Genomic DNA, 15,992 nt, shown 5'->3' on the forward strand with positions numbered 1-15,992 from the left:
TTTGCCAGGGTAACAGAGAGTGAACAACATTCTGGCAAAGGAGAGAATGCGTGTAGTGCTGGAGGTGAGTGAGGGAATACGGCACGAGAGAAAATGTGGAGCACAGAGGCCATGAAGGAAAACAGTGAGGCCGGGAATATCCTAAGAACAATGAAGACCCTTGAAGGTTTGAGGGAGACAAGTGAAAGTGCGCACACTAGACATAGTACTGGAGGCACAATGTGAACAGACTGGAGTTGGTCTCAAGAAGGAGGAGGATGGAGAAAACCAAGGAGGCTGCTTTGAGATCCAGAGGACAGAAGATGGCGTCCAGACTAGGATAGTGCAGTGGGGTTGGAGAGAGGTCAAGGAACTCGAGAGATTAGGATATTTAGGAAGGAGAATGACATAACAGAACAAATGAGCATGTGTGTTGAGGGAAGTTAGGAAGGCAGAGTCAAGCATAACTCTAAGGTGTTTGGGCTTTTGGAGGAAGTCACTGGAGTTGACTAAGGCCATTGCTACTAGTGACAGAAAAATCAAAGACTGTTTCAGGGGCCCCGGGTGAGCGCAGGTCCCTGAGCTGACGACTAACAAGCACTATCTCATTTAAGTCTTACGATATCCCTGTGATATAGGATCTATTATTTTTCGTGCAGCAAGACTCAGAATAACCTGCTCAAGGGCACACAACAGGTCATGACAGAGCCAAGATTCAAAGTCAATGTCCTGACTCCAAAGCCTGCTAAACCAAGTGTCTGAACTACCACATACAAACTTAATTCACTTGAGTGTTTACGTGTTAAACCATAGGTCTTCTGGTTACTAACAATAGCTTTGGAGGAATCAATGAATCATTTAAGCTCTTTGAATATCAGTTTCTTCAGCCAAAATCTGGGCATTATTATGGAATGTCTCCTTCACAGAGTTGGTATAAAGAGTAAATTAGCCCTGATATTAATAATGAGAGAGCAAGCACTTATTGAACACCAACTATATTCCATGTTGTGTTGTAAACACTTTACATATAAGCTAATTTCGTCCTCACAAGGGTCCTTGAAGAGGCTTCTTTTATTGTCCCTATGTTATAGGTGAGGAAACTGAGGCACAGGCAGATTAAATGCCATACTCAGAATTGCACAGCTGACCAAGCCTGGATGCCCATTTCTGGAGCCTGTGACGCTCCCCACGGTCTCATGCTGCCTCTACTAAGCAGTGCAATCTTAGAAAGTACCCGGCAGCAAAAGAGCCTACAGGTAGTTCCTGGAATGCTGTACATGCTGGGTGCTGGCTACAATTTCTATTCCATGTAAAATGTATCCTATTTTCAATAAATGCCCTTCACTGTATGAGCAAACAGGCTAGACGCAGCCCCTGTCTTAATGCCCTCATTGGACTTCTGGAAAGCTGTTTCTAGTCATGACTTTTTTTCATTGTCAAGCCAACACTGCTCACGAGGAGTCGGACCTTGTCCGTGGTTTCTGCAGAATGCTTCAGAGGACACTGAGGGAGCGAAGCCTCAGCAGGAGTCCAATACGGAGCACTGAGCTACACGGGTGTGATTAACCCGAGTGTCGGACAAAAGACCACGCAGAGGCCCTTGGACGGGCTCCTGCCTTCCTTTCCTCCATCTTTATGCACCTGTTTGTATGCAAGGAGAAAGTATTTCAGTATCTAGGTGAAAGAAAATAGCTGGCTGGATACAATGGAGTCAGAAAAATCTATGGAACAGACATTTGGTGGCCAGAGGTCAGGAACCACAGAGTTGCTGTACTTTTTAACTGGAAAGGATATCAGAGAATTAATCTAACTCCATAATGTCACAGGGGAACCTGCGTGGTGGAGATGTTAAGTGGTAACGTGGAAGAATAAATGTGTCGCTTTGCTTGTGCCCCTTTCCTTTCTGCACCTCAGTTCCTCCATCTATAAAATGGGGAGATTGGAAATGATCTTTCAGTTTCCTTCACACTCCAACATGTTATGAATTCAAACATTCAAATCATACAGCTACCTATTTTATTTAAATTAACATCATGTGGACAAATGATACTTTGATTAGGAGTAATGAATGTTAATGAATTGTACACGCTTGTTAATGACGTAGAGGCAGTTAGCCATCTATAATTTTCTTTCACCTGCTTTGGCATTCTGTTGGTAGAAGAGAACCTGAGCCTAGAATCTTCTCTAGATGTTTATCATTCTTACAAAAGACAAGGCTTGTCTTTGCACCCAGCGATAAGTAATTCTTTCCGTAAACGCATGAGTCTGATGAACATGTTAAACTCATCTTGAAACAAATTTATCAAATATTAAACATTAAAAATAAATAATTATCTGGGTGGTAGGATGACAGGTTATTTTTACTTTCTTGTGATTTGTGCTTTCATCAGCAGAACAGCTAACATGTCCTTAGCATTTACTCTGTGTCAGGTTCTGTGCTTTATGTGGATTATTCGTTGTTTGCTCACAACATGTCTGTGAAGGAGAAACTATTTTCTTCCCATTTTACAGAGGAGGAAATATAAGTGAAATCAAAATAACGTATGTAACCGATTCAAAGTGACCCAGCAAGTGGTGCCGCTGGGCAAACCCAGACTATGGGGATACAGAATATCATTTTATGTGAAAAGAAATGCAAGTATTTAAAAAGGAACGCCTGGGGTGTGGTGTGGTTTGGATACTGTCCATGAATCACTTTTTCAGTTTTAGTTTCATGAATTGGTTTAAGTTGCTAATAAACAGCAACATTTTTTAAAGACAGCTTATCTTCATCAAGCTGTAAATTACTAAAACACATGGTCTCTTAGGTACATCTGATGAGAAGCTGTACTTTACATGAATCATGGAATAATAAGAGAAAGAAAGTAAATTCTGGAGCATGTGTGTGTGGTAAGTGGTAGAAAATTACCATCAGGTTTCCTTGGAAAGTAGGCCCTTAATATCAATATTTGGAAATCATTCCTGCTTAAATATCATTTGTATAGATCCGTCAACACTGAAATTCCCTGGTACATTTGATCAATGGTGCAGAGTAAGAAGCGTACACTGAGAAACGGCTTGTGCCATAATTTGGGGAAAGGTTGCTTTAACTCGTAATCAGAAGAAACAATAGGTAATAATGATTCATAAGAAATAGCTTAAAAATTATGGAAATGCCATGCATAGTAAAGCGTAAAATTTTAAAAAACAGATCCCACATTCCTCAAACTACAAGCTAAAAGGATATTGTCAGTTCCGTGGGCTCCTGACTTCGTGATCTCAACAACTGAAAGTCGATTTCTGGCACTGACTAAAACTAAAATTTTACAACTTCTTATTATAGTCCTGGGCAAAGGTACCACAGCGAGTGCCAGACCACAGGCAATTTTTTTTATTATGAGAGGTAAGGTATGAAAACCCTAGGTTGAAAGCAAAAACCAAATAACAGAAAAAGTCTGAGTTTAAAGGTGAGGTTTAATTTTCCCAATACAACTCCAAGGAAGGTTATATTATTGAAGTTCTCCATGGAGGTGAAATGCCCTAGGCTTCTGAGTTTCAAATTACCAGTCCTCCTTTTTACTATTAGTTCTTAAAACATCAGGTACCTCCATGATTAAAATCTTCTAATGGCTTCCCATTGTATCCAGAATAAAACACAAATTACTGACCATGGCGTACAAGTCCTCACCTGACCCTGCCTCTGTTTCCCGCTGTACCCTTATCGTTCTTCTAGTCACCAGTCCAGTCTTCCTGGTCTAACTTCTGGTAACGCCAATATTGCTTCTACCTCAGGGCCTTTGCACTTACTGTTCCCTATGTCAAAACTCTATTCCCACAAGTCTTTTAAACCTGGCTTCTACTCATGATTTGGCTCTAGACTCAAATGCCACCGCATTAGAAAGCCTTCTAAATATAGAAATCCTGTCTAATATAGCAATCCCCTCCCCTTGCTCAGCTACTAGCCCATTACCACGTTTGTATTCTTCATAGCGCATGTCACCATCTGAAATTACATTGTGTCTTTGTAAGCTTGGGTTTTTTATTGTCCGTCTCACTCACTAGCATGTGAATTCTCTAACACCAGAGACCTTGGCTATTTTGAGTGCTACTGTGTTTCCAACTCCTAGTGCCCAATACATATTTGCTGAGTAAATGGATGAGTGAAATGCAATATTCTTACGCCAACCACACTATTATAAAGTTAGCTACAATCTCCTTTTACCTTTTTCTTGCTTAAAAAAAGCTCTACCTAATAGATTTAAAAAAAAATGCTGAAGAAAAAGACATAACACTTACTTGAAACCTTGGGCACAAAACCAGGAACCACCCTGCAGTGTCCATGTTCTTGATTATTTATTCTCAGCTTTTAAATTCCATTAACAAAAAGACATAGGCAATAAGTGGGATGATGCTGAGCCTGCTTAATTAGCAACATAAAAAGCAAACAAAAGGCAAGTAATCACCCAGCCCAGGCTCCAGCTGTAAAGCAGTCTAGGGAAGCTTGCCCAAGTCAAATGGAGTGAGTCAATGTCCCGCCTCCCTTTGCCCCACGGTAGCAATAGACTTGGTTAAGCCACATCTGCCTCTTCTTCCTGTAGTGCACGCTGCTGTTGGACTACCTGGAAGTGCACCCCATTCCTTGCTGCAAAGCCCAGATTTTAATGTGGTACCCTCCACTCCGAGACAACCATCCCATACTGAGCTCAGATGCAAGTTGGTGGAAGCCACTTTAACTAATCCCGTTTTCCTTGCCAATGCTGGTTTAGAAGTGGGCATATGCCTCAGGCGGAGGCCAAAGGGACAGCAAAAGAAATTTGCTGGGGACATCTGGGGGGGAAAAGATTCTCTTTTTCTTTAATCCCAGTGTCCTTTCACTGGGTATTGTTGTGTCTCAGTGGGCTACTCGGAATGGCTGTGGTTGTCGTGGGACAACACTGAGATTCCAAGGACAGCAAAGTAGGAAGATGGAGAGAATCTGAGCCCTCCGTGCTATTTTTCAGCCAGGAAACTAATCAGCTCTCAGGGGGCTCCCTGTCTCAGGACATTTTATATAGATTGCTCAGATGCAATTTTTTCCATGAAGTCTTCACCATTCTTTTAAAGGGAATATCCCGACTCCTGCACCCCATATATATATATATATATATATATATATATATATATATATATATATATATATATATATATAAACTGGGTTAGTGTAATAACTTCTTCACGGGGCTCCTTCCTTCTGACCTTGGTCCCTTACCATTCATAACTGACCTACTATTAGAAAGAGTGTTTTATAACCAGGGGCTCTCTGCCTCATTCAGGCAGAAGTCCAGCCCTTTACAATGGTCTATAAGGCCCCTGCTTGCACTGGTCTGCCATCTCTCTGTCTGCATCCCTCACAATTTCCCCCTATGCTCACTCAATTAAAGCCACACTAGCCTTACATCTAGTACTTGAACTTACCGGATAAGATCCTGCCTCAGGGCATTTGCACTGGCTGTTACCTCTACCTGGAATTTTCTTCTCCAGCTACCCACATGACTTGATCTCTTGCTGTTTTCATATCATTGCTCAGATGTAATTTTTTCCATGAAGTCTTCACCATTCTTTTAAAGGGAATATCCCTACTCCTGTACCCCATATCGCTTTATTTTCCTTTATTGCACTTACAACCTCATATTTTACAATCTACTGATTTATCTATTGTCTATCCCCCCTGCTACTGAATCTCCAGTACCTAGAATGCCTAGCACACCGTAAGATGTTTAGTAGATAGGTACTTGTGGTACTAAGGAAGGGATAATAATTCTTTTACTGTTCCAGATTGTTTGAGATGAACTTTTCTGTTGCAGCTGAAAGCATCTTGAGTGATGGATTTCCCTTGACTTGCCCTGTGACTAGTGCCCTGCGTTTTCAAGACAGGCAACCATGTTTTCAATTCATAGTGCTTCTAGAACAGAGTGCACTCCACCCCAAAGCCATCAAGTCATGTTGTGTAGTGGAAGATCAGCAGTAGAAAAATCACTGATAGAGGATTCAAAAGTTTGCTTTCTGGTCTCTATGAGACCTTGGGCAATTTAAAATGTATCTCTATCTGCCTTAATCTCCTCATTGCTATAATCTACTATCTGTAATACCTGTACTATCTCTTTTGTATCTGTAATGTGGGATTATGAAACCTACTCTGGTTATCTCCCCTGGGGTTATAGGACATAAATTACTCACGCCTGTTAAAAGCAGAAAACTGCTACGTATATTTGTAAGAGATGGTTTTGAATGCGTTATTTTATTCTCCTGTAAACATTTATTATTGTTGTATTAATGGTAATAATGGTTTTTTTGTTTGTTTGCTGACATTTATTACTTACTGGAGGCCATATTCATTTAATCAATATTCACTGAGCCCTTCCTCTGTGCCAGAAGCACTCTGTCTCTGTGATTAATAAGACAAACTCTGAGGTCAGACAGGTGTGTGGCTGGGGTAAGTTGTTCAAGTTCCTGAACCTCAGTCTCCTCCACTGTGAAATGGGGTTACATTGCCTCATATCTTATTGTTGTGGCAAAGATGAAACGAGGTGACACACTGAAAATTATTATTATAGAATCTGGCCCAATGAAGTCTGATTAAATACTATCATCATTACTATTGCTCTATCATGGTAAGGTTTGTATAGTTCTTTCAAAGATCGTATTCACAGAGCCTCCCAACATCATCTCAAGATTGCTTGGAGAGGACGAGTAATTTGCCAAAAGGAATAGTTGAATCCTAAATAAAGCTTGGGTCTCTGGCCTAAAAAGCCTAACACCTTCCTTAGGTCTCAGACTGGAGGGCAGTTACTCTAGTAGGCCATCTCGCTTTATTCCCCTACCCCACGGTTGCATTAAGTTGGGTGACTTACTCTTTTTCTAGCACTTTCCACACTCATACTGGATTGTAATAAACAACCACTTGTTGATATCCCTCAGGAGAGTGGAAATGCTCATGGGAAGGGAGCAACAGGGTGTTGTTTACCCAGTCCAGTGTGTGGCACACAGTAGGTGCTCCATAAATATTTTCTGATTAAGCACATTTAAAGTGACTGGCATTAGGGCATGGCTGAAATAAACAGCCATGGAGCTTCTTCTCTTTCTTGGCCTGGAAATGTTTAATTACCTAATGGTGCAAAGAGAACAGGACGTTTGACCTCTGTGCTGTGCACAGAACCTGCTTCCCTCCCTGCCACAAAGCCTTGTAAGCTTCCTGTGAGTCCACTTCTTACCAGGACGCCTTCAGAGTACAGCAAGCCTGCAGCTCCCTCTCACATCAAGACATCCCCCATCATAGCTGCGAAAAGCGCTTTCATCTCGTGACAATTTGTTCATAATCAGACCAATTTTGCTTCTAGCGGATTGGCGCCATGCACAAGTTAAGTTGCTTAGGAAATCCCTTTGTAGACTACTCCATGCAAAGAGGAGATTTCAGGCTTCCTTTTGACACACAGAGGAAAGCTTTTCACTCACTCCCTTCGGTGCCTGGGGCAGAAAACTGGGCTGCATAGTAGCTAGTATGCATTGGCATTCTGGTTTGCTTTAAAAGCACTCAAAATAAGCTCAGATGTTCTACCTGCTCTGCTCTCGCAACCGCCCTGTGATGTAAGGAAAGAGAATAGAATGTCTCAGTGTGTCTCATAGATCAACCTATGTTAGAATTATTTGGGATGCCTGTGAAATTAGCAAGCTCATTGACTCCATCCCAGACCTTCTGAATCAGAATCTCTAGGGGTAGGACCGAGGAATATGCATTTTAACACCCTCTCCAGGTGGTTCACAAGCACCATAAGGTTTGAAAACCATTTGGTGACCTAAGGTTACTCACTGGGCAGCTGAACCCAGGTGAAAGTTAGAGATAACTTGACTTGAAATTAGTGCCTGAATAATAACCCTATGTTGGTGGCTTGAGGTTATTGGTCCAGAAAGCTGCTGTCCAAAGATGAATTCTTCCTGAAACGAGTTCTTATCACAGCTGCCACTACATCCTATATCCAGGAAGAGAGAGGCAAGCCACGCTCCATTTTGTATCTTTTAGGCTAAGATCTGTGCCATTTATGCTGCATAAACATCTGAGAAAGGTCATTTGTCAGTGGCTTCTTTCTATAAAATGAGAAGGTCATCGCCTTTACACTTCTTTGAGACAACCCAATCAATATTTCTCTTTTTCGGTGACAGCAAAGAGTCATAATCACTGAAGGAAAGCTAAAACATTATTTCTACTATGCTAGAATTTCTCAAACAGTGCAAAAAATCAGACAGCCTTGCAAATGTTTTAGGTAGAGGTCTCCTCTTCGCTAGCAACTCACTCGCAATCATCAGTCATCAGCTGTTCGTTCAGGGTGTATGGAATGCCCCTCACATCGGCCACCAAATTGATATTTTCTCTCATTAGAAAACCAAATCAATAGGACACCTTGTGCTTCCCTCTACACGAGTCATCTTTTCAGTGGGAGGGGAAGAAAAGAAGGTTATGCCCATGGAGCAAAATAGAATAAATATCACGGTTATTTCCCACAAATCAGATGAAATGAACTGTATTGACAGATACTGAGGAACTGCAGAATGAGGAATGAACAAAATATCTTACCATCGTAGTACCAGAAAAATAAAAAGACTATATGCTACTGATGAAGGAAAAAGAAATCCAGAAATCCTATCGGGTAAGTCTGACTCCTTCCCACGTACAGAATCATACCCCAAATCTAAAGAAATTGTCTGATGTCCAGAGTGGGCAATGTCCAGCATGTAAAGTGCTGACAATGTACACAACTTCATGAGAGGAAATCATAGATGATATGAAATGTGCGTGCTAGGCAAATCAAATGCAAGAATTGCACATGGTGAGCCTTTCAATGTGGTAGTGATGTCTGAGAACTAAACTAAGGGAGCAGTTCTAACCACAGCAAGACGATGAAAGCTTCCGGCCATGGATAAGTGGGCTGTTGACTGCATGTCAACGTGGTCTGCGTGACGTGTGCAGTCCCATCCAGTTCACTGGTTCTAAATACCGTCTCTGTGCTCATGCCTCCCTAAGCTCTATCTCCACCTTGTATTCTCTCTCTGAAGAGCCACCCTCGCATACAACTTCCCTCTTGGCATCTACACTTGCGTATCTTATGCTCATCATCATTTCACCCTTAATAGGCTCAAAATAAAGCTCATGATTTTTCTTCCAGAAGGAGTTCAGGACAGGCCATCCCAAAACGTGCTGCCTTGGTATATTGATTACTTAGAGCTGAAGGCACTTGGAAAACAGCAAATGTAGGGAAAGGCTTTCTTGGAATTTCCCTTGTCTGCCTAAAGACAGAGCCTCCGATAAGGACTCCATTGTCACAAGTCCTCTCCCCGGGAGTTCCAGCAAGCAGGAAAGACTGACGTTTGTCACAGGAGAAGCGACTAGAGGTAGGCACCACAGCCACACCAACTTGGTCACAAATGATCACATCTCCCATCTATTTCTCTAAAGGCCCATTTGTCTTTCCTAAAAACCGTCTACTCTCCTCTAAGATACCTACATCCCTGCTCCCCTTCCCCTCTTGACATGGTACTCACATAGGCTCTCAGCTCTCACTGCCTTTTTGAGTATTCACCTTTTCTTCCTGTGATGCCTCCATGCACAAAATATTGAAAACAGTAAATCTGTATACCTTTTCTTCCATTAATCTGTCTGTTGTCAGTTTATTTCACAGACAGAGTTATCAAACCTAGGATGGCAGAGGGCATGTCTTTCCTCTTCTCCCTCCCCAAATACGTTTCTTTTCCATGTTCCCAGTCCCAATAACTGGTGTCCACAAACCACCCAGCTGCTCAAGGCCAAATGCCTGGTGGGTAGTCTTAATTCCTTACTTTACCTCTCCCCTAAAGTCCAGTCCACTATCTCCAAAGTATGCCTGGAGTCCCCGCCTTTCTCATCATCTGCGCCTTCTCCACTCGAATGAAACCACACTGTCTCTCATTAGAATTCCAATAAGAACTTATTTTAATGGTATACATTTCATCTTTGAAGTCCTTAGATGGCAAAGAGTCCCATGATTCTCAAAACAAAACCCAGACTCCGTAAGGTGACTAAAAGGTCCTGCCTGATCTAGCCCTTTCCTACCTCTCTGCCTCTTTTCAGACCATACAGCTTTCTCTCACCCAGCTCCACCCACACTAGGCTCTTGCCTGTGCTTTGAAAGTGTCACGTTTTTTTCCTAGCACTGGGCCTGTCCAGTGCTTGTTATACTGGTATCTACAATGACCAAAGCATGGTTATTTGAAGGCTGGCACTTCCCATCCTTCAGGCTTTGGCTCAGGTGCCATCTCCTTCTAGAGGCCTCCCCTGGGGGCCATACTGAAGTGACTCCTCCAAGAACTTTCTCATGCCACCTTGTTTAGAGTTCATTACAACCTCAAATGGTCTTCTACTTTGCTACTTTTTTATTGGCCAAGTCTCTCATTATAAAACCATTATTTTTTACTTGCATATCAAATGTCTTATTTACCTGGCACAGTGCCTGGCACACAGAAGCCATTTGATAAATACCTGTTGAATATTTGAATGAATGAGTCTGAGTGATATTCCTATTTCACCAATAAATCAATTTTATTGCTGTTGTCTGAAATGAGCTGACGTGACTTCAGTTACGTCTGTGTGGCATAGTAATAACTTTTCGGGCCCCAGCAAATTCAACTGGCATCATACGGCACAGGATGTAGCGTATCATTTACTGTCATTCAAGCACCTCACAACCTGGGTCCCATCTACCTTTCCACTTTAGTCTTTCACTTTGATTCTGTAGGTACACTATGCCCCAACAAAATAGAATCCTTCCTCATTCTAAGTGTACAAACCTTAGAACTTTGCACATGCTATTCAGGCCATTACAATATTCATTTTCTTCATAAGTTCTGCTTCCTGAAATTTTCTGAGGCACTTGAGTAGTCAAAGAAGTGTCAATTATATAAATGTATCAAATCAACACATTGTATACCTTAAACTGACAAAATATTATGTCAATTATATCTCAATTTAGAAAAAGAAGAAAAAGTAGTGTTAATTAAACAGATACTGTAAATCCAATTTTTTTTTTTTTTTTTTTTTTTTTTTTACATGACATGTATAAGTGAATGACTGGATTTCAATGATCTTAGATTTGACTTGATTACCCATGGTTTCCAATGTAGTTTCTTTTTTTTTTTTAATTAAATTTATTGGGGTGACAATTGTTAGTAAAATTACATAGATTTCAGCTGCACAATTCTGTATTACATCATCTATAAATCCCATTGTGTGTTCACCACCCAGAGTCAGTTCTCCTTCCATCACCATATATTCGATCCCCCTTACCCTCATCTCCCACCCCCCACCCCCGTAAATCCAATTTTTAAATGCTTTAAATTGGAGAGTTTGGAAAATGGGCTCTGTGATATATGGATAGTATATATGTAAGACATTAGTTTCTCTAAAAGACCATTGATACTTTAAAGTTTAAAAAAACTATTTAAATCTACCTACATAAAACTTAACCGAGGAATTCTGTTTTTGAGAGTGTACCCCAATGATATAGTCAGAGTAACTAATCATAGCCACTGAACATTTCTATGGGCTGTGTTGTTTAAAATATCAAATGATTAATATATTCTTATAGCAGTTCTTCAAGGTAGATTTTATTATCCGAATTGTACGTATCAGGAAATGAAATCATGAAAAATTTGAAGTAATTTGCTCTGTGCCAATAAAAAGATGAGGCCAAATTTTCACCCAGGCATTTTAGTGTAAAATATATGCTCTTAATCACTTTACGACATAGCTTTTCCTGGATAAATGCAGAGTAGCTACTAAGGATGGTAATAATAGTGTTGTTATAAATCTTGAAAATTTGGGTAAATAAATTAGAATGCCTACTGTTCATCATGTGAAAGATGATCACTATATACTGCTAAGTGAAAACATCTATTTACAAAACAATATTTCTAGGATGACTCCATTTGGGTAAAAAACAAACAAACAAAAACATGTTGATTTTGTCCATTATAAACTAACCAGTCCTTTTCATGGTGTCTGGCACATAGTACTTGCTTGCTGACTGAATTAATTGATGACTATATATATATAATTTTTTTTCAAGAAGTTAGAAAAATATAGCACAAACTTTTACCACTGTTGATCTTTGACTTGAGGTTATGAATGAGGTTATGAATGAGGTTATCTTTGACATGGGGTTATGAATGAAATTTATTTTCTTAGTTATATTTAAAATTTTTGACATGAAGAACATATTGTTTTAGTAATCAGAAGAGGAAAAAAATCATTTCGGTTCTATCTTAAATGCCTTCTCTGCAGTAAGTCTACCTTTGTCCCCCCTAAATATATGAGATTTCTCCCTCTTCTGTATTCAAAGTACTTTAGTCTCTCGTCAAGTATTTAAGATAATTAACTTGAGCTTCAGTTTTCTTAAAATTCATGAGGTCAGGGAGTAAGTTCTTTTTTTTCCCCCTTCCCATTTCTAATGCTTAGGACACTGCTGCCACATAGAAGACACTCAAAAACATTTTTGATTAGATGAGCACAAAATGGGCCTAATAAGGCAAGCTCTGTCTACCTTGTAGGGGCTTTATGAAGATCATTTATTAAAGCTTCATTCGATAGTGTCTCTGGAAAATAGAAGATGCCATACAAAAATATCATTTTACAGATTTAGTCATTAATTTATTTTAGTGTGCTTTTCCCCCCTCTTTCAATATATATCATTTAGTTTTTGGGTATCCATCATTATGCTGAGTGTCTAAAACTGAATTACAGCAAGATTACAGGCCAAAAACCTCCTATGAATTACCCAAAATAATTTTTACTCAAAAGATTTTTTTACTCAGAATTACAATGCTGTTGAATGACCCCAAAGTACACATGCATTTATGCATGTTAGTTTCCATATTAAAGTTCAACCCTGTCAACTATTCATTTCCTCACTCGTTAAAATTAATTTTAGATCTGTGCTATACCACATCTGGTATCTACACCTACCACCACTGCAGTGAAAAGGTTTCAGACAACCTTCACTGCATTCATTCCACTAGAACAGCGAAACCTTGATTTAAAACACCCAGAAGTGCTATTCTAGTTACTTCCAATTGCCTATCATTTAGCTGTTTTGAAATGCAGACATCCTTTGGGAGAGTCATGGAGGTCTCCAAGCTTATGTTTATAAGGCAAGAAAATGAAGAGGATTAAAAACAAGTTCTTCAGGAGGAGGAAAACTAATGCATTATTCCAGGTAAAGGGCCCTAGAATAGGAAAATCTCTTGAGAGCCAGCAAGGCAATTATATACTGATATTGGGACCCAAAGTACCCATAAGTGACATGACTGGACTTGAGTTCTTCATGTGCTTCATGGGTAGTAGCAAATGGCCTTCAATACAGAATGGAAGGAAGAGCTTAACCTCTGTCTGACCACCTTGAAATGTTGGGACTCAAAATTCTACAGAGCTGGAGACCATCCTGAAACAAGACTTGTCTAGTTTAGCTTCTCTCTGCAAACCTATGTCACTGAAAGTTTATTTCGGTGGGAATAAAATAAACTTCAACAGGAACAAAGGGGAGGAAGAAATAATTAAGTCCATTTCTAGCTTTGAGTGCTGATCTGAGATGTATGGGGACTTACATCCATGGACCCAAAGGTGAAAGTTTTCAAATCCAGAACCAACCAGCACAAACCCCCAAGGAGGCAAGGAAAGGGTAGGGGGTGCTCTCTCCTACCTTCTGTGACTCCAGTCTCGATAGCGCCTTGCATTTGGCTGAAGCACCATAGCGTGTTCTGGGTGAGCACCCCAATTCCTGAAAGCGACACAAGGAGATTCTTCACGTTGGATGAGTTCCTCATTGTTCTTAAAAGGCCAAGAAGAAAAGAAATACATAGTGTAATTTATGCATTTCTAATAGGAGATTTGCATACCAGGTATCATCTGCTCACAGGGAGACCCTAATGAGGTCTGGGAGAATGGTCTGTCCACAAGTATCACGTTCTGCTGTGAATCACGGCTCTGTCCCCTCCATCTGACCATGCCAGGACTGCTGTGAGCTGGAGCAATCGGAGTTTGTCCCTTCTCAGCCCCTGGCAGCATAGTAGCGCAGTTACAGCAGGCCTGCAGTTATGCTCTGTGTGACAGCCCTTTTTCATGGGGATACTAATGCTTTTGATTGTCTTCCTTCTATGGTGGTGGAGAAAGAAGCAGCTCCTCAGAGGGGTGAGAGAAAAAGAAAAGCAACATTTTTAAAAAAACTGGTTTCACAGCTTGCATGGCTGAACAGCCAGTAAGAGGTCAGACACTTAGAGAACTTCCATCTCTCTTGTTTACTTCCTGACTGCTTGCCTAAGTCAGAGCTGACCGGAGAGTAGAGGAAAGAAAACAAAGGTTGGAGATGGGGGTGGGGTGGCGAACACAGGCGTGGGGAGTCAGGGGCTGACATACGGGGTCTATTTTGTTCCATGGGGATTTCTGTTTCAAATTCAAATTGGATCGTTGGCAGGGTGAAGTTTTCTGGTTTATTATGACTTCTGCTTTCTACAGATACAATATGCATCTAATACTAACAGATATACTAATACCTACATACTAACACTTTTATAATATATTCAAGTCAAAAAGGTCCTTTTCTGAACACTTCTGGATGACACCGGTGCCAGTTTGCATCTCAACAGCTTGACTGTTCTCTTTTTCACATCACATGGTCAAATTTTGGGAGAGGTCATGAATTCAAGAATGATTATACCAGTAGGGATAAAAAGTCAAATATCAAAACCAAATTGACACTTTAAAAACACACACAGAACTGAGTCGTCACCCTCACCGTCGGCAATGGACTTTTATTGAACATGGGAACCTTGATTCACTGAGCCACTCAATAGTAGACTTGTTCTCCAAAGCCTTCCTCACTGTTGTTGATAGCACGTGGGATGGAAGCAGCATAAAGTCGTCATGAAGAGCATCTCCTTTGCAGTCGGATAGCTCTGACCTGGGGTAAGTTCCTGAACATGATGAGATTCTGTTTTCCCATTTTAAAAATGGCAACAATAATAGTACCCATCTCTCAGAGTTGTTGCGGACACTGAATGTGCTTAGCAACTTAATAAAAGGGATAATTATTATTGTTATTATTGGCAAAAATTCTAAAATGTTCAGTAGTCCAAAATAAGAACATTAGCTGAGGAATTTTCAGTTACTTGCGATGAGGCAGACACTGTAATAAGCATCCCATTCTCACAGAAATCTGTAAGGAGGATACTATTACAACCCCATTGTACAGGTGAAGAAACCGAGACTCAGGAAGTTTTGGTAACTCACTGAGGACATACTTAGGGGGTGGCAGAGCTGGGGTTTCCAGCCAGACTGTCGGAATCCCAATATTCCCAGGGTGCTGAGGTCAGCCTGCCCAGGAAATGCCAATACGCCCTGTACACACAGTTCGGCCTGCCTGAGAGGCTGCACAACTTGAACTAGAGTCTCATTTGGAAGGCTGAGCTGGAATACACTTTCAGATGTCAATTATTAAAGTAACTGTGTCTCCTCTAAGACCTCACGGGCTGAAACGTCCCAATAAAATCAGCCTCTGAGAGGGAGGCAGGAAGGCATGTGGCAGCATTTATTATACAGTGCAAAGAAAGGCCACATGCCAGCACTGTGGCTGACCCTTCCTGGCACTTTTCGCTCCGGCCTTGGATTTCAGCATCAGACATTCTTTGAAAGGTCTCACTCTTCCTTGTGAGTTGTCATCACTAGCCCTCTCTAAACTGCCAATTCTACTGTTGAATCTGGTCTGTTAGGGAACGCCAGCGACTGATGAGGTTCCTTCCCAGTTTTTGTCCTGGCAGAGGTCCTGTATCACCAGTTATGACTCTGGGCGTCGGTGCTACTTACGACCACAAAACACGTACTTTAAGCAGATACACCCAACTCTGAAAAATACACACACCTAGGCCGATTTAAATAGGAACCTATGTATAGGTATCGATATTGCTTTAGGGAATTTATC

At 40.9% G+C, this 15,992-nt stretch overlaps 1 protein-coding gene across 1 annotated transcript in view; it reads right to left on the reverse strand.

Moving 5' to 3' along the window:
- Positions 1-14,045, reverse strand: part of PPP2R2B (protein phosphatase 2 regulatory subunit Bbeta) — a 391,849-nt gene extending 377,804 nt beyond the window's left edge. The window contains exons 1-2 of the mRNA XM_074313727.1: positions 13,915-14,045; positions 13,719-13,796 (exon numbers count right to left, since the gene is read on the reverse strand). Of these exons, the coding sequence (XP_074169828.1) occupies positions 13,719-13,796; positions 13,915-14,023 (187 nt within the window). The 5' untranslated portion in view covers positions 14,024-14,045. The remainder of the gene's footprint in view (positions 1-13,718; positions 13,797-13,914) is intronic.
- Positions 14,046-15,992: the final 1,947 nt, after the last annotated feature.

The sequence above is a fragment of the Rhinolophus sinicus genome, linkage group LG10 (assembly GCF_036562045.2).
Source record: "Rhinolophus sinicus isolate RSC01 linkage group LG10, ASM3656204v1, whole genome shotgun sequence".
In the NCBI taxonomy this organism is placed as follows: domain Eukaryota; kingdom Metazoa; phylum Chordata; class Mammalia; order Chiroptera; family Rhinolophidae; genus Rhinolophus; species Rhinolophus sinicus.